General features: G+C 42.0%; 1 protein-coding gene across 8 annotated transcripts in view; it reads right to left on the reverse strand.

The window, feature by feature from the left end:
* LOC113049501 (probable E3 ubiquitin-protein ligase HERC1) overlaps nt 1–18,213 on the reverse strand; it is a 47,139-nt gene that overhangs the window by 3,432 nt on the left and 25,494 nt on the right. For 5 of the 8 annotated variants that reach the window (XM_026211896.1, XM_026211899.1, XM_026211902.1 and 2 more), the window contains exons 37-70: nt 17,293–17,822; nt 16,291–17,066; nt 14,853–15,069; nt 14,594–14,754; nt 13,595–13,711; nt 13,277–13,484; nt 13,083–13,204; nt 12,224–12,453; nt 11,613–11,881; nt 10,836–10,888; nt 10,477–10,677; nt 10,157–10,331; nt 9,662–9,929; nt 9,337–9,550; nt 8,802–9,058; nt 8,592–8,719; nt 8,378–8,514; nt 7,631–7,831; nt 7,410–7,540; nt 7,023–7,234; nt 6,350–6,470; nt 6,100–6,246; nt 5,848–5,949; nt 4,114–4,287; nt 3,689–4,006; nt 3,528–3,593; nt 3,300–3,425; nt 3,005–3,143; nt 2,733–2,914; nt 2,466–2,621; nt 1,369–1,491; nt 1,152–1,254; nt 863–1,032; nt 600–738 (exon numbers count right to left, since the gene is read on the reverse strand). In XM_026211896.1, the coding sequence (XP_026067681.1) occupies nt 600–738; nt 863–1,032; nt 1,152–1,254; nt 1,369–1,491; nt 2,466–2,621; nt 2,733–2,914; nt 3,005–3,143; nt 3,300–3,425; nt 3,528–3,593; nt 3,689–4,006; nt 4,114–4,287; nt 5,848–5,949; nt 6,100–6,246; nt 6,350–6,470; nt 7,023–7,234; nt 7,410–7,540; nt 7,631–7,831; nt 8,378–8,514; nt 8,592–8,719; nt 8,802–9,058; nt 9,337–9,550; nt 9,662–9,929; nt 10,157–10,331; nt 10,477–10,677; nt 10,836–10,888; nt 11,613–11,881; nt 12,224–12,453; nt 13,083–13,204; nt 13,277–13,484; nt 13,595–13,711; nt 14,594–14,754; nt 14,853–15,069; nt 16,291–17,066; nt 17,293–17,822 (6,673 nt within the window). The remainder of the gene's footprint in view (nt 1–599; nt 739–862; nt 1,033–1,151; nt 1,255–1,368; nt 1,492–2,465; nt 2,622–2,732; nt 2,915–3,004; nt 3,144–3,299; nt 3,426–3,527; nt 3,594–3,688; nt 4,007–4,113; nt 4,288–5,847; nt 5,950–6,099; nt 6,247–6,349; nt 6,471–7,022; nt 7,235–7,409; nt 7,541–7,630; nt 7,832–8,377; nt 8,515–8,591; nt 8,720–8,801; nt 9,059–9,336; nt 9,551–9,661; nt 9,930–10,156; nt 10,332–10,476; nt 10,678–10,835; nt 10,889–11,612; nt 11,882–12,223; nt 12,454–13,082; nt 13,205–13,276; nt 13,485–13,594; nt 13,712–14,593; nt 14,755–14,852; nt 15,070–16,290; nt 17,067–17,292; nt 17,823–18,213) is intronic. The other 3 variants (XM_026211901.1, XM_026211900.1, XM_026211903.1) reach the window with 3 other exon arrangements.

Genomic DNA, 18,213 nt, shown 5'->3' on the forward strand with positions numbered 1-18,213 from the left:
TATAAAATTATAAACTTCACATTTCAGCCTCTAAACCATTTATAAGAAAAGGGATTCTAAAGTATCAATTATATAAATTTAAACAATTATTACCAATCAATTTAATAAATATCTAAATTTTTTTAGATTTTTATACATAATTAGCATTAGTTTCCTGTCAATCCACAGCTTCACATTTACATCTCTGTCTTCCTGTTTGCTGCATAAAAATATGGGTGGATTTTCTCTTTGGTCTGAACAAAAACAGCAGACTCTTGACAATGCAGATTCATTCTCTGCCAGCAGGTGGCATTTTGAAACGACGAGAATATTGCGGTTTCCCCAGTACTTTGACCCAGGCAATACTTTGAAACTAATTTCACATCTTTATTCAGTGAAATTACAGCCTTATTAAGCCTTGATTTTGCATAAATGAAAACCTTTACATTTTACTGTGTAGTTTGTTTTGATGTCCTTATTACAGATTTGTGGAAATCTCTTATAATTATTATCCACTATCATTCTTAGTCCTATTATATATTATTATTATTATATTAATTAATTGTTTTTAATAATAAATGTGAGACAGAGTAAATGTGCCAGTGTGTACATGTCTGTACCTGGAGCACGTGGCGGCACAGGCGATGCAGACCATGCTGCGCTGTGGCAGCGACCTGCAGATATCTGCTGGATGTTTTTGCCTTGTAAAGCACTGATGAGGGTTGGCTCTCTGACATGGTTGGTGTGGCCCAAGCCCAGCTAATAAAAATCAACACCACCACCACAAACTGATAAATGTCCATGCTATTATTTAGATAATACATAAAACCAATGGAAAATGAGAAACATAATTAGCTTATTAACTTCCCTAATAATCACACACCTGTCCTTCGGAGTTGCTCCCCCAGGCATAAACATCTCCAGTTGATGAGACAGCAAGCGTGTGTTCGGCCCCCACAGCCACATCCTCTATGAATATGGCCATTAAAGCAGGGACCTGCTGAGGCCGGTTATGATTCCGTGCTCGACCCTCCGGCAGACCAATTAAGCGATCTTTCACATTAAAGCAATAACAATTAAATAACACCACTGGACTTGCTTTGACATTCAGCAAACAGTTTATAGGAGTACGAAGTTTCTCCCTGAGACCAGTATGTCTGCAGCTGGCTTACCTTGCCCAAATGTGTACACATTTCCATCTTTGGTTAGTGCAACAGAGAACTGGGTACCACATGCCACTTTCTTTATTCCAATTCCACACAAAACATCCACTTTCTATAAAATAACAAAGCCACAGACTTGATTTAGTGAAGACAACGGGTTTTGTGTGTGACATGTTGCTTGCGTGCTTGTGATGGTGTTGTCACATTGACATATCAGTATATGTACCTGTGGGGAGGATTTGGCTGTAGAGTTTCCCAGTCCCAGTTTGCCATAGTCTCCATCTCCAAACGCCCAGACGGTCATTCCATCAGCTGATACTGCCAAAGTGTGATTCAGCCCACATGCAACCTGCACAAAACCATATCACAACAAACATCAGAGAAAATTGTGTGTATGTGCAGAGGCTGTTCCAAAGACCACACTGAGACTCTGGGATTTAAACATGGAAATTTACATTTATATGAGCAAAAGGCAATAAAAATTAATGCCTCAATGCAAAGATATTCATGTAGTAATGTCAAATATATAATATAAAATTGCGCTGCCGCTCGCTTTTCTCAATGTAAACTACAAAGTACACTATTCATGTCATCTAAACATACAAGGGATGATCAAAACTTCAGAGACTACGCCCAAGACAAACAACGGAAAACTATCCTCTTCAGGGTAACGTAAGTCTGTTTGTGTAAGACAGCTGTTGTTCTTAAAAGACCCCTAGCACCATTTTCATATCGCTATGCATTACTTACTGGTGACAGCATGACCTAAAACTACAAGTTACAACCCCCGAATTGTCTCTGGACTTAATACATAACCAGAGTAGAACTGGAGAAGAATTGGAGAGCCTGCACGCTGTAATCGGTCATGTTTTGTGAACAGATATTTACACTTAATGTTCAAATGTTTTTTTTAACCACAGTAAAGTGACTTACTAATTTAAAATCTATAAAATTCCATTCCTGAAAATCATAGCTATCAGCCAATTTCAGATATAGCCATAACCTTTGTTACGTTCAAGCTATGGACAAAATAAAAGCCGTTTTGGAAAGGGCTTGAACTTTCATATGGTTTTAAGCTTTCATATTGAATCAATACCTAAAAAAGGTCAAATTTCACCATGTGGTGGGTTTTTTTCTAGATCACATCACGAAGGTAACTAAGAAACATTAATAAACTAAGTACATGCAAGCATGTATATGTAACGTGTAACAAGGACACCGTAAAATAAAGTATTTACAAATATAATAATATACAAAATATATATATAACATTCAATGGGGGAAAAAAAATTATAAGAGGACTTCGAATTAAGAGTTACTTACCTGGCCGACCTGGTGGCCCTCTAATGCACTGACTCTCTCAGGTAATTTTTTGTTAGAGGTGTTTCCAAGTCCCAGTCTGCCATAATCTCCATTACCAAAGGAGAAGAGCTTTCCGTCTGCAGTTACCACTGCTGAGTGTTTAAATCCACATGACATCTGGACACAAACATATATTCTGATGAACTTAAACTTCATATACACCTCAGAAGAAGAGGAGAACTGGAGTGCGTTTAGGAGTGAGGGGGAAATTTGACAAGTGTTTCTGACCTGCACCACTTCTTCTCCCTGCAGCGCCTCTATCTGCCGCGGCCTGCGCTGTCTGTCACTGTTACCGTGCCCCAGTTTTCCGTAATCTCCATCTCCCCAGCTGAAGACCTCACCGCTCTCAGTTAGAGCCATTGAATGGCCATCAGACCCACAGGACGTTACTAGCTGGGTCACCACAAAGCCTTCAAAACACACATCGCTCTTCCTGTTAACACTTTTAGGGAACAACTACATGGAAAGTCATTCAGAGTTTGTGTGTGATTGCAGCATGCCTTGCAGAGCAGATATAACAGTGAGGACGTGCAGATCATCTGAATTTCCTTGTCCGAGGCGACCGTAACTGCCCTCTCCACATGCAGACACTGTTCCGTTAGCCTGGATCACAAATGTGCAGTTCTGCCCACAAACAACCTGATGAGAAAAAATATTAACTAATTAAAAAAAACTCATTTCTATAACTTTTATTTCTACGAAAGCATTTTTTTTTAAACTAAAAAAAGTATAATCTTTAGTTGGGAGGAATATCTCTTTAAGGCAATGTATGTGTGTGTTTGTGAACCCTCATACCTGTTGGGCCTGAGAAAAAGAGGGAGCAAGAGTTGGCACCAAAATGTTTCGCCCGGCCTCGGAGAGCTGCCCATGCCTGCCAGCACCCCATAAAAACACATCGCACTTCCCTCCAAGGTGCCAGTCCTTGAAATACAAAATTTATCTCTCTTTTGAGTTGTACACAATTATATAATATTTTTAAATAAATATATGTGTGTGCGTTTTCTTGTGCATGTATTTGCTGACCTCTGGTCTGGAAGTGGCCCATGACATGATCTGCTCATCTATCCCAGACACCCACTTGCTGTTGTCCTGCGTGTGATTTTTATTAAAAGGCCATCACCATTAAGAGCAGCACAGTTTTTCACCATCAAATCAGCAGGACATTTGTATGTTCTTTCTCTCACCATAAGTAGTGCCAGTTTATCTTTGGCCACGGGCTCCAGGTCCGGGACGATGAAGGACTCGGGGAAGGTGTGTCCACGTGCGAGGGCTTCAGCTGTTTTGACGGTGGTGGAGAAGCAGTGAAGCCATGCCCACTCACCGTTGGCCCAGGAGCCAGATGAGGGGGTGGAGGAAGAGCCAGGCTCAGGGGGGCAGTGGGCCAGGTGAGGCGGGACAGGAGGGTGACACAGCAGAGCGTCCAGCTGCAGACCTACTGCCAGAGACGCCAGACACTGCATGTAAGGACTATGAACGAGCTGCTCTCCACACACCACATGAGGCTGAAACACACAGATAAACAGGACATGACCTCAATGTCCCTTTTCTTTGCATTTTTACATCAACAGCATTTGCTAAAATTATATCATAATTTCGTAGTCGTATGTACCTTCTCATATGCATACTGCTCCTGAAGCATGATGGGAAGTCTCTCCAAAAAGGCTCTCATGCATGGAGCCATGTTCAGTCCCACTACGCCCTGCTTTTTTAGTGCTGTACGGCAAGTTGCTAAAACGTGATTGTTTGCCATGGACTCTGCTGAGCTATTAACAACCAGCACATCCTGCGGAACAAATTATTTTCTTTATTAAGTAACATCTTTTCTGTATACTGTCATCAGAAATGGGAACCAATCGAAATACATATACACAAAGAATATAACTTTGATGTACAGGTGCATCTCAATAAATTAGAATGTCGTGGAAAGTCTTAGTATGGAAGCCCAGGTTTTTGACAGTGGCCTTCAGCTCATCTACATTGTTTAGTCTCTTGTTTCTCATCTTACTCTTGACAATAGCCCATAGATTCTCTTTGAGGTTCAGGTCTGATGAGTTTGCTGGCCAGTCAAGTACACAAACACCATGGTCATTTTAACCAAATTTGGTGTTTTTGGCAGTGTGGGCAGATGAAAATCCTGCTGGAAACTGAAATCAGCATCTTCAAAAAGCTGACACGGACCAACACTGGCAGATGACATTGCACCCCAAATCATCACAGACTGTGGAAACTTAACACTTGACATCAAGAAACTTGGGCTATGAGTTTCTCCACCCTTCCTCCAGACTCTAGGACCTTGCTATCCAAATGAAATACAAAACTTACTCTCATCTGAAAAGAGGACTTTGGACCACTGGGCAACAGTCCATTTCTTCTTCTCCTTAGCCCAGGTTAGATGACTCTGATGTTGTCTGTGGTTCAGGAGTGGCTTAACAAGAGGAATACGACAACTGTAGCCAAATTCCTTGACACGTCTGTATGCCTTGACCCCAACCTCAGTCCATTCCTTGTGTTCACTCTAGTTCACTCAAATTCTTGAATCGATTTTGCTTGACAATCCTCATAAGGCTGCGGCTCTCTTGGTTGGTTGTGCATCTTTTTCTTTCATACTTTTTCCTTCCACTCAACTTTCTGTTAACATGCTTGGATACAGCACTCTGTGAACCAGCTTCTTTGGCAATGGATGTTTGTGGCTTACCCTCCTTGTGAAGGGTGTCAATGATTGTCTTAATGACAACTGTCAGATCAGCAGTCTTCCCCATGATTGTTTAGCCTAGTGAACCAAAGTGAGAGACTATTTTGAAGGCTCAGGAAACCTTTGCAGGTGAGTTGATTAGCTGATTGGCATGTCAACATATTCTTATTTGCGGAGGTTGTGAATTGGTGGGTTTTTGATAAACGTGAGCCAAAATCATCACAATTAAAAGAACTAAAGACTTAAACTACTTCAGTTTGTGTGCACTGAATTTATTTCATACATGAGTTTCACAATTTTAGTTGAATTACTGAAATAAATGAACTGTTCCATGACATTCTAATTTATTGAGATGCACCTGTATGTTAATGTATCCAGCACAAAAAATACAATATAGTGTAACTGCTCCTTAAAATTTGTTTTTACATTTTTTTCCTTACACTGTCTTTACACAGTCATGTTTATTTAATTCAATTTTACTTATCTATATTATTTATATTTTATTATGATATTCAAGTGTTAAGCAACCATAACTTTTGTTTACTAAAAATAAGTTTTAAAAGAGTAAAAAATACATAACATTTTCTAGATATTAAACTCATCAAAATGAATGAAAATTAACTAGAATTTAAACACCCTGGATTCGTTTACCTTTGAGCGATTGGAGCAAACAGCTACACCCACATCAGGGATCCAAACTGTGCTGTGAATCGCTCCAGATCCAGCAACTACCGTCTGCAACACTGATCCATCCTACACATTTAAACGCACACACACACACACACACACACACAAAGCGTATCATCATGAAAACACTTTTGTGATTCCTTTGAAGTTTGTTTGTTAGGATTGTAAGTTAGCCTGTATGCTCTTATGAAGTGTGTGTCCATGGTAGACACTGACCCGCAGTGACCAGATGTTCAAAAGTCCGCCAACCCCTCCAGACACAAGAGCAAGCCCATCTGGACTGAACGCTACTGTCCGCACAGGAGTCATATGACCCTGCAGCTGGAACACACACATTGCTCCTTCACACCGTTGGGGGTCCAGCTGGACAGAGATAACCCACATGAACACAAATACTAACTGATAGGGAAGCACAGATAGCAAAGCATTCAAAGATTTGAATCGCTCATAAGTATGGACACATTACCATCAGTTTGGATTTGGATTCTGATTCCCACCAGGCATCAGGGCAGGCAGTGCTAGACTGTGAGTATGATGAAGGGTCCTGCGGTACCGTCCACACAGATACCAAACCGCTCTGACAACATCTGTGAGACAAAGATTTTTAGTGCACATCCCTGAATGTAAAAAAAAAAACTAAAGCAGTACAGCCGTCGGTGTATGAACGAGTGAGTGAATGGGTGAATGTGAGGCGATTTGTAAAGCGCTTTGAATGGCCATGGGTCTGTTGAAAGCGCTATATAAAAGCAGTCCATTTACCATTTACAACTGTTTTCAACAATGACAGCAAAAAACTGTTTGTTGAGCAGCAAATAAACATTAAGAGTGATGTGGCAATGAAGACTGGAATAACGGCCGCTGATAACTCAGCTTTTGCAACTTATTCCTTTCGTGGCAAAGCTATTAAAATAGAAAATGGTTATTTTAAATGAAAATAAAATTTCACAACATTTTTGTTTTTACGATATCTCTGATCAAATAAATGCAGCTTTGGTAAGCATAAGAAATTTATTTTAAACAGGGGATCCCAGAATTTGCACGCTAGTGTATTTCTGCTGGTTTATCATTTTCCCTAGGAAAATAAAGCACAACTGGAGTCAGTTCTCTCATGCATTAGAGTACTCTCAGTCCAGACGTACGTGGCAAACATGTTGAGGGGTTTAGGTCCCTGGCCAGCCAGGCTGCACCAGGCAACTGCATTAACAACAGCAGGATGGGTGATGCTTTGCAGACATGTCCAGCTTTGAGCCAAACCTGTCCCCGACCCTGCCCATAAACGCACAATCTCCTCTTTAGCACAGCTTAGCAACACTTGTCCACCAGGAGCCCAGCGCAATGAACTGATGCTTTCCTGTAGTCACAAAACACAAAGACAGAACAAAGATTTGACTGTCAGCGAAGCGTCAAAGGCATGTTAAATTACTTCTTAACACATGAAATATTACATACAAGAACGCAAGTACAGCATCTGTATGCTTATGCATGTATGTCTGTGTCAGTTTATGATGAATCATGATGACTCTAACCTTGTGGGCATCAATAACCACCACAGATCCATTCTCTGAAGGTTCCTTAGAGCCAATCAGAAGCCTTCCATCAGCATATCCAACTGCAAAGGGACGATCCTCACTGTACCATGCGATCTGCATCACAGCCACTGCAGAGAAGAGCAACAAACATGAATACACACATGAAACAAAGTCTCCAAAAGTAATCTTGTTCACGGTTTCATAAAAACTGTCAGTACCGTCTTTCCTGAAGCAGTGCTGGAGTTCAGTTCTCTGCATTTCAGAGTCATCAAGGACCTCGAGAAGTCCCAGTGTCCCATCCATGCGACCCACCAACAGGAGCTCTCGAGGCTCCCCGCCCCACAGTGACCCTGCCTCCTCTTCTGGCCAAGCTAAAGATGACACCCAATGAGGCTGCATGTCCAGTGAGACCTTCCCACCTTGTGTGCAAAAACAGGTCAATAATTATTTCAATGTCATGACCGAAAAATGACTGGTATTAAAATGTGAGTATAAAATGTAAAACAAATTAGCAGCACAATTAAATATCCAATATCAACGGATACTGATAAATAATTAAAAAAAAAACTCTAATCTTGGCTGACATAAACACAAACTACTGTTTAAAAGTAGTGTGCAAGTTTTTTTCTGTGGAAACAGATATTTTTATTAGAAAATATTTTATTATTTTATTATTTTACTAGTGACATTTAGCCCAACTTATTTCTCATTTCTCATGTGATAGTGTAAGTGCCATCAAATCGATATTTTATCGATATACTTTCAATGTCTTAAAGTGTTCTTTCAAATGAAAATCTTTCCATTCATCAGAGAATCTTGAAATGTTCATAATGTTTCTTGAGCACCGATTCAACGTATTAGAATGATTTCTGAAGGATCGTCTGACAATTAAGACTAATGTAATGTAGAGTAATGGCTGCCAAACCTCTGAATGCTAGTGTACATCGTGATGGTGAGCGACTCACCATTGACTTGCCAAATGTTCACTATTTTTTCCATGGCAGCAGCCAAGTACTTCCCACTGACACTCCAAGCCACTGAAGCCAAGTTTGGATCGCCTGGAGACCCCAGATTACCCATGCACTCACCCGAAGTGTCATCTCTGAAAACAACGATCAGAAGAATCACATTTCAGAGGGTGAAGAAAAGAACCTAATTAGGAGAAAGAGAGGAACTCACCCTTTATTAAAGACACATGTCTGCTGCAGAGTGTACAGGTTTTTGGTCACGTTCCAAATGCGGACTGTCCCATCATTCCCACTAGTTGCCAGAAGGCCTTTTTTACTACACCACCCACATGTGATCACCTACAAGATGCCAAATGATTCAACATCAGAAAACCATCCAGTGTTGTTTAAAAAGCAGACACACACGATGGGGGAATCATACCCTGCTCTGGTGGGCCTCGAGTCTGAAAGTGGACCACTTCCGCAGGTCTCCTGCCACATCAGCGAAGGTCTGCGGGCGGCTCTGGTTGTCCCGGTCGTGAGCCGCCAGTGTGCGCACCAGCTGCTGTGCGGCCCATTGGCGGTGCTGTGACGAGAGCCGAGACGAGAGGCAGCACGCCGCCAGCGCATTTGCCAGCTCCAATGGGCCTACAGCAAGGGGGGCACAGGAGAGGTGGGCATAGAGAGGCGACATTAACCCTGCAATGACCGAGCAAAACAAAGCCAGGTAGCAAGCAAACACACACAAACACACACACACACACACAACGAGGAAAAAATATGAGAAATTAAAAATGGCAGTGATTGGTGGCAAAAGCTGTGGGTTTCAGGCTGCAACACAACAAAGCTTCATCTAACAACCCTCTGCTGCCAAAAGAAACAAATCAGATCAGATTTATGAGATGTAGCTGAACAAAACAAAATAACAACAAAAAATAAATGAGCAAGTAAACAATGTGGCGGCATTGTCAACGAACCTCTTTTTTCCAGCTCAGCCTTGTCGTAGCTGTGTCGAAGCCTGGCACCTTTATCAGCAAGCAGTGCCACTAGTGCCTGGGTCACCACGAAATTGGGCGACGTCACCAGTTTGTTTTCTTCTGCCACTCCCCTCAGGAAACTGGGCAAGAACTTCCTCTGGATTGGATCATCTACTGTGGTCAGATTCATCCCGGTGGCAGCTGATATCAGATTCTAGAGGAAAAGCGAGCCAAGACAGGGTGAGACAAAAAAGAAAGAAAGAAAGATGTAGTGCTTTTTGCAGGCTCTCCATTTACAAGCTTTTCATGAGTTTCATCTGGATACCTGAGTGCACAGCTGGACCAGGAGTTTGGCAGCGCTGGGGCTGTTCGATGCCAGACAGCCAACGGCAGTACTGAGATACGCCAAACAAGAAATGGGTTTGGTTAGCTTGCTAGTCCCCCGCGGGCGCTCAGAGGATCCAGGGCCTAATGCAAGGCCTGTGGAAAGTCCAGCTCTACCTGCTGCAGCCAAACACATCAGACGCACCAGAGTCCTAATGTCCGTCAAGCCCAGAGACTCCAATCCTGCTGCTAGACTGCAACTAGAGCCACTGTATATAAAAAAAAAAAAAAAACGTAATTGTATAAAATATTAATTGAAACAAAACTGAAAAAGGCCTTAAAATATGGCTTAGTAAAAAGCGCTACTAAACATATTACAGTGCTAATTTTACAGGAGAAATTTAAATTTTTTATTTGGTAATGCTACTCAATAAGGATATTATTATGATTTTTCTAAATCGCATCTATAAATAGCCACATGACCAAACACACTAACCTAACAGACAGGAGGGACAGTGCTCTCATGACCATTGTTCTGGCTAACAGGATTTGTGCAGCTGCAGCGACTCTTTTCAGAGCCACCAGGCAATCAGCAGACGTCTGCAGACCTGCCGCCTGCTCCCCCAAAGACAAGCGACCCGATGAGCTCTTATCCACTGAGCTCTGGCAACCTATAGACGGAGTTACATGGAGATACACACTCATATACAAATCTTAGACAATATCTGTAAAATGACAAGCATTTTAAGCTATGATGCATTCTCTGAAGCACTACAGTGGCAGGGTCACACAATCACATTGGGGTTGATATTGTACCTATCTGCAAGAGAGTCTCCTCCATGCTGTTGGTGGCAGTGACCATGGCTACAGAGGCTCCAAGAGGGTCGGTGTCTGGAAAATGGACGGCCTCCGGGACGGGTCTGCGTTCACTAAGACCAAGCGGAGCCGAGAGCAACTCAAACTCCTCCTCACCCGTCAGACGCTCTGCATCATCTACATCCATCATGTCCCAGTCTTCTGCAGGGCAAACCATGTGTTCAGACACACTGACCAAAAGACGCAGTCTGCAGTTGCTGTTAATCCCAGCAAACGTTACATGCCTTTTTGGTGTTTTTATTACTTGCTGCATTATGTTTTTGGTTTATATGCATGTTTTGCATGAGGACACTTAATACCTTCATACACGCTGTCTTGCTTTCCCAACAGGTCTTGTGCTTGACCTTTATACCTAAAGACAGAGATCAGTGAAAAGATTCATGTGAATTTGGCTTTGTCAACTTCTCATTCTCACTAGGGTTGTGCCGATAGATAATAGTATTGTGTATTAACAACAGTCTGAGACAACGCACGTGGCTGGTGCCTTTGACGAGAGCAAGATGATTCTTATTATTCATAGTATTACTAGCCGGATGATAAGAATAATATCTAATCAATATTGGGGCTTATTTGTTCCATCACATTTCTTTTTACGTGTTTTACAGGGTTAACTAATCATACATGATTCCATTGAGTTTATGAAGTGCAGATGTACGTGTGACGTAAGTATTAAGAGATTTATTCATTTATTCATCGTTTTTTAAAGTGCATAGACTTGCACTAGACTGTCAGTCAGTCATCGATGATGTTCTTCGATAATGAAAATGTTCTTAGCTCGTTTTTCTGTAGATTCTGTGTGAATAACTGAGGAAATGTAAGCATTATAATTAGTAATGTATAATGCTTCTATTAAATTATCATGTTAAAAACTAATTCAATCAGATTTTGTGACATGACATCCATATGCTACTTGACAAAAAATATATAATATTTAGTTAATTGATTACACTAACATTAGGCTGCTTTTAGCCATAGTTGGCTCACTCTCTAGCCAATAACTAAATAAAGCTAGCACGATAATATCGTGTGTCGGTGACCTATCAGGCTGACGATATGGTGATAGGATTAATTCTCACCTCTCAGGCAGTGGTCCTTTGATCTTGCTCTTCATGTTAAGGTATTTCTCTCTGCAGCTGCCACAGAGCAAATAATAGGGATTTCCACTTCCACACTCCCCTCCAAACCAGCCGTCAACATAAGAGCCATTGCTGCGGTAACCCTGGCGATTGGCACTGCGACCACAGCCCGGGTGACTCTTCTTCATGTGCTGGTTGAAGCTGGACACGCTGACCCCACACAGCTCACACACCACCACCTCATCACGGTCCTCCGTCTCACACACATGCTAACACACACGCAAACGAGACAAAACCAGACAACTGCGATCAGTTTGGAGAGTATGTCGTACACGTATGAAGATTTGATAGCCAGTGGAACATGGATCAGGGCTGAAGCATCCCAGAATGCATCTGCTGCTTCCATACTGTGCTGGCAAAACATGCGCCGGTGTTAGTAAAAGTGAGAGAGCCAATGCGTCCAATATGAGGATGTGAGTGAGCAAACTTTATGTAAGAACAATGTGTGTGTCACTGAACAAAAGCATAGGTGTGTGTTTGTGTGTGCAGCCGTGCAGGGGTTAAAGGTGAGTAGTAAAGCAGCGGCAGCCCCAGGCTGCTGTCACACACACCCATGTTGGCCAGTCCAGTACCTCCGGGATCCACATTCCCAGAATGTCGGAATCAGATGCAAGCTCCTGGTTGAACATTGCCTCCATGGCTTCCTGATCCAATTCAAGCTCCAATTCTTCATCCAGATTGAAGTCATACAGCGCCCCGAGCGGCCCAGACTCCTGCTGCAGTCCAGAGCCTTCTCGACGTGCTTGAGTTCGATGTGCCTGCACTGAGCGGTACAGTCCAGCTACACACACACACAAAAAAAAACACACACCGTTACTGTGGAGTATTTACTGTTTTGTCTGTATACAGGTTGTGATGACCAACTAGTTACTGTAGTTGACAAGTTTAGCTATTTTTTTCCTCATTATAAAAAATATATATAAATAATTTAATATAAATAAATGTCCTGCAGACTTTACTAACTAACCTACCAATAAGATTTAATGATGTTTTATGATTTTGAAAAAAAACTGCAATATTGTGAAACATTTTTACAATTTAAAATAAGTTTTTCTATGTGAATATATTTTAAAATTAAATTAATTTCTATTGACACCAAATAATTTCCAGCAGTCATTACTCCAGTCTGACTCTGTAGTGTCACGTTATCCTTCAGAAATAGTTCAAAAATGCATATATTTGATGCTCAAGAAACATTTCTTATTTTTATCAATGTTGAAAACAGTTGTGCTGCTTAACATTTTTTTAGGATTCTTTGATAAACAGATACAGATGTCTGCTCAGGGTCAGATAAACCTAAAACCAGCCTGATTAAACAGAGCTTCATTAAAAGTGATTAACTGACTAGTTGTTCAGATAACCCACTGACTAGTTGACTTAGAAAGCATGTAACTTTAGAGACACCTCTACCTGCACGAGCTAATAATGTGCGTGCAGCCAGGTCAAAGCGATGTTTCCTGTTGGCTGCAGAGCGTCCTCTGGGAGTGGGGCCAGCAGAGGAAGAGCCCAAATCCTGATCAAGACCTTCAGGACTAGAATGAGAAAGTATTAATTAATTACACTCATGAAACAACAGTACAATATGTCATGCCATATATGCATACCTCTCACTGAATCCCTCCTCCATCTCTGCAGCATCAGCATTGGGGATGTCACCCGGTGAGCGCAGATAGCTCCTCTCTGTGCTCTTACCCCCTCCTGCTGCACCGGAGCAGGGGTCTGAAGCCTCATCAGAGTCTGCCGTGCCTGGGTGGTCGATCATCCACATCGCAAGCACAGTGATGTTCTGAGCATCTGCCTCACCACGTGCACCTACAGACCAGCACAGAACATAATCTGAATATCTGATATGATAACATGAGAAAAAAACTGAAATTCAGAATTTAGAAATGAAATTTCTATGTGTATATATGTGTGTTTACCTGTTGCTTCCAAAGCTTTCATGATCTGTCTGAGTGAGAAACCCATTTCCAGCAGTGGAGCGGCGATGGCAGGAGGAGGTGGAGATGTGGAAAGACGACTGCTAGGGTCTGATAATGCTTGGAGCCAATAAACAAACAACATCAGCTGTTTAATACAGGACTATGTATATGTGGATATACAGTCATGTACAAAGATCTGAAAGACAGCCTTTCTTATTGAATATATTTTTTTCCCTTACAAATTATAGAATGATCATAATAATTTGAGTAAAAAGTTGAACTGAAACCTCTTGTTTTATTTTATTTTCCCTTTTAATTTTACTTTATTTCCATATACTATTTATCATTGATTTCTGTACTTGCACAATTTTTACTGATGTGACAAATGTACGATGCAGATGAGGGTTGGGGTGGGTCCAGTGCTATTTTAATTGTGTATTTATTTATTTTCTTTTTTTTCCTCATTCTTGTTAATAGTTATGGTAAAATAATTTATATTTCTGGTATACTTACATATTTGTATATTTCCAATATATTTATCCTAGAGAAGAATACACACATATGTGGAGTCGACTGCTTGAATTAGTTAAGATCACAATCACATGTGGGACTTATAAAGTTTGTGATAGCAGCTAAGGCACAAAGAAACCAGCTGTCCCTATTTTTATCGAGTCATTCTCCTCAACGGTGTAATTCATAAACGATTATTTATTATGCACAGTACAATCAGATCACTGAATTTATACCAAGTTCGTTTTCTGTAAAGATAACAGGCTCTGACTAAAAGTGGAATGTTTATTTGTGTGCTGGAGCTTGAGCTCTTAAAGCTCCGCCCTCTTCTGAAAGGGGGCTTGGAGCACCAGCTCATTTACATTTAAAGGGACACACAAAAAAAAATTACTAAAAGAGACAATTTTAACAAACTATAAAAACTTCACTTAAACGTCACATACACATTCTGGGTCCCCTTTAAGAAACAAACATTGTATGCATTTGTACCTGTCCTGCTGCTGGTCCTGGCAGGCTGGGACTCCGGTGACGTGAGGCTCTGTCTCCGGCCGTGCTCGTCTGATGGTGAAGTGGGCAGCGATGAGACAGGAGGGGTCTGAGCTCTACGTGCTGGCAGAAGGGTAGTTGTTGGGTAGCTGGAGAACATCTGCCTGCTCAGACATGCACTTACCCATTAATCATGACACACAGACTGAAAGATTTAGTTCACACACACACTCAAAGAGACAAAGTGTTTGTGTGTGTGTACCTGAGCAGGCTGAGGGGCATTACTCCAGGTGATTCAGAGGCCGGTGCCGTCTCGGCGTCTGTGACAGGTGTGGTGGCTGTGGTAACAGGTGTGGTGGCTGTGGTGGTGTCCTCCAGCGAGGAGCTCATGAAGGAGGTGCTGCTGGAGGCTGATGGGGAGGTGGTGACTGGAGTTTGAAATCGTTGGTCTCCCTCTAACTCCTCACACTCTGGGTCCACTAAAAACAAACACATTCACATATTTTATGAAGAGAACTATGTGTCTTGTGAATTAGATTGTAAAAAAAATAAAAAAAATAAAAAAAAAAGCTTGCAAAAAATGCACCAAAATTACAATTCCTTGTCAGATAATAAAAATTATAAATTCCATTAATGTTATTCACTCAATCTTCACTGAAATTATGTGACATTACATTACATGAAAAGTCCAATAATAATAAAAAAAAGTTAATAAATTAAATGTTTTTATTTAATAAGATGCTAAAACATATCCACTGAGGTGAGTTTTTTTCTTTTTTTTTTAAGGCAAATTAAAACGTTAGCCTTTGAGTTCTGGCAAGGTCTGATTTAAAAAAAAAAATTATTGGCGTCATATACAATATCAAAATATCAAGCAATATATGTAAAGGATAGCAGCAATTACACTGTACAGTCAAGAATTTATAAACTACCAGTTTGTTTGTTTTTTTTTTTTTTTTTTTTTTTCTTCTTTCTTTTTTTACTTTCAAATCATATTAGAATGATTTCTAAAGGATCATGTGACACAGAAGACTAAAGTAATGGCTGCTGAAAAATCTGATCTTCTAACAGATTACATCGGTGACCCCGAACCCTTGAACAGTAGTGTAGATTAAAGGAACACTCCACTTTTTTTGAAGATAGGCTCATTTTCCAAATCCCCTAGAGTTAAACAGCTGAATTTGACCATTTTCTAATCCATTCAGCTGATCTCAAAGTCTGGTAGCACTTTTAGCTTAGCTTAGCATAGATCATTGAATCTGATTAGACCGTTAGCATCTCGCTCTAAAATGGCCAAAGAGTTTCTATTTTTCCTATTTAAAACTAGACTCTTCTAGATTTACATCATGTACTACAAACGACGGAAAATGAAAAGTTGTGATTTTCTAGGCTGATATGGCAAGGAACTATACTCTCATTCCGGCGCAATAATCAAAGAACTTTGCTGCAGTGCCATGTGTGCAGCAGGCACAGTAATATTACACAGTGCCTGAAAATAGTCCTGCAACTACAAAAACTAGCTGGGAACTATTTTCAGGCACTGGGTAATATCACTGCACTTGCTGCTAAATGGATAAAAAAAAACAGTATAACCAAACCCAATAAGAGGAGTTGGAAAATTAGCCTATTTTCAAAAAAAGTGGAGTGTTCCTTTAAGTCAGTTTATGTGTATCAGGTTTGTTTTATGCTTTCTGATATACCTGGTTTAGAACTGTGCCCATCCTGTTCTTCAAGTAGGCTATTGACCACCAGTTTGTAGATCATGGCTTGCGCCCGCTCTAGGTCTGCCAGCCCAAGTGCCCTTTTAATGGGCGACCTCATCACTGCCCGCTTCACCATGTGTCGCATCAGAAACTGCAGAGCCGATCGCAGCTCCGCCTCCTCCTGACACACGCTCACCCCAGGGCTGGCACAATCCGCATTATGACCGCTGTCAGGTGTGACTTTGGGGATCAGCAGCAGCTCAGCGTATTTACTGCAGCTCAGAAGTACGCTCAGGGTCTTCATCGCTCCCAGATACAGATATGACAGCTGCACCGCATGCACCTCCATCTGCGCAGCCGCCTCCTGCGAGCGTGTCCCCACCATCTCTTGCAGCCTGCGCCGTCCCTCCACTGGAGTCTGCTGTGTGGCATCCTGTGTGTAGGCAGCGAGCTCGCTCTCGGAGCGAGAGTTGGTCGGAGCTCGAGCTCGAACCTCATCTAAACTGTGAGATACACGCAGGTCTCCCGTCCCCTCTTTCGGTTTGGTCTGCGACTCATTCTCCCGTTCTTCCTGGGGTTCGTGGCGATGTCTTCTCTCGTGCCGCCGACCTGAGGCAGATTTGGAGCTGTCGTCCTGCAGGCTTGCGAGGGCGGTGAGGTCCAGCAGCAGAGCCGCAGTGAGTCCGCGGAAACGTGAAACGTCGAAGGGAAGAGGCTCGATTGGCTCCAAGTTGTACAACGGCGTGTCACTGGGCGACCAAAAAGTGGGGAAGCTTCAATGAAAAGGAGTGACAAACCAAACACAGAGAGAGAAAGTGAGGGAGCAGAGAGGAGGGCCAGGGAACATGCAACGTCATGGAGCTAATGAAAAGGTCAATGAAATGATTAGGGAGGAAGAAAAATGGATAGAGACCAAGGAGAGCTCTGGGAGCAGGAGTGAGGCAGAAAGCCTCAATTTCACATTCATATAAATCACTCAAACAGATACCCATCTCTCACCTGATGGTGATCTCCGCCTCATCCCACTGCACCTTAGCTGATGTGCTCCCCTCCTTCACCACACCCAGCAGAGTGGCGTGTCTCCCAGTCTGCTTGTGCACACACCGTCCCCCCATCCTTAACCCACCATCTACTCCCCCCATCACAGCTAACACCGGCCACACCTGGTGGCACAGCGTCCGCAGATGCGCTTCTGACAACTCGGCCGCCGCGTGCCGTCCGCTTCTTCCTCTCTCCTCCTCTCGCTCTTCCTCCTTCTCATCCTGCTCCTCTCTGCTCTGTGCCGAGTGGCTCTTGCGCAGTCTGGTGGCCCCTGCTGGAGGAGCTCCTTCTCGCAGGCAGCCTCTGATCTGTTGGAGGCGCTGGAGGATGCTGCGGTTGATAGTTTGGGTCCAACGCTCTGAACGGTGTAAGATACGGACCAGCTGGGTGGTGGCTTCCGCCAGGACAGTGGCCACAGGGCTGCAGATTGGGTCACCAGGTAACAGGTCACGTGGTGTGCCCCTCATCTGCATGTCACAGATTTTTACCTGCAGGGAAGGGGTGGGTGATATACTGGTTAGAACAATACAGAAAACTATAGGAAATTATCAATTGGTATACATTTTTCTGATATCGCTGCTATGGCAGTCCTTGCATTCTACTAAACTGTTTATTTTTTAAGGAATCCGTAAAAAAATAAATCAAATTCATCAAAATTATCAACAACAAACCACAACTAATAAAAAAAATTTTGTTAATTGAAATACAGTTGAAATTAAATTTAACAAAAGGAAAAAAAAAAAATCAATCAATTTTTAATGAACAACTTTAAACAAAATAAAAAAAGGGAAATGTTACCTTACCTTGGCATAACATAAATGTAAGCTAAGGAAATAAAATGACTCAATAGAAACAAATTAAATTAACTAAAACTGAAAT

The sequence above is a fragment of the Carassius auratus genome, chromosome 30, assembly GCF_003368295.1.
Source record: "Carassius auratus strain Wakin chromosome 30, ASM336829v1, whole genome shotgun sequence".
NCBI classification, from domain to species: domain Eukaryota; kingdom Metazoa; phylum Chordata; class Actinopteri; order Cypriniformes; family Cyprinidae; genus Carassius; species Carassius auratus.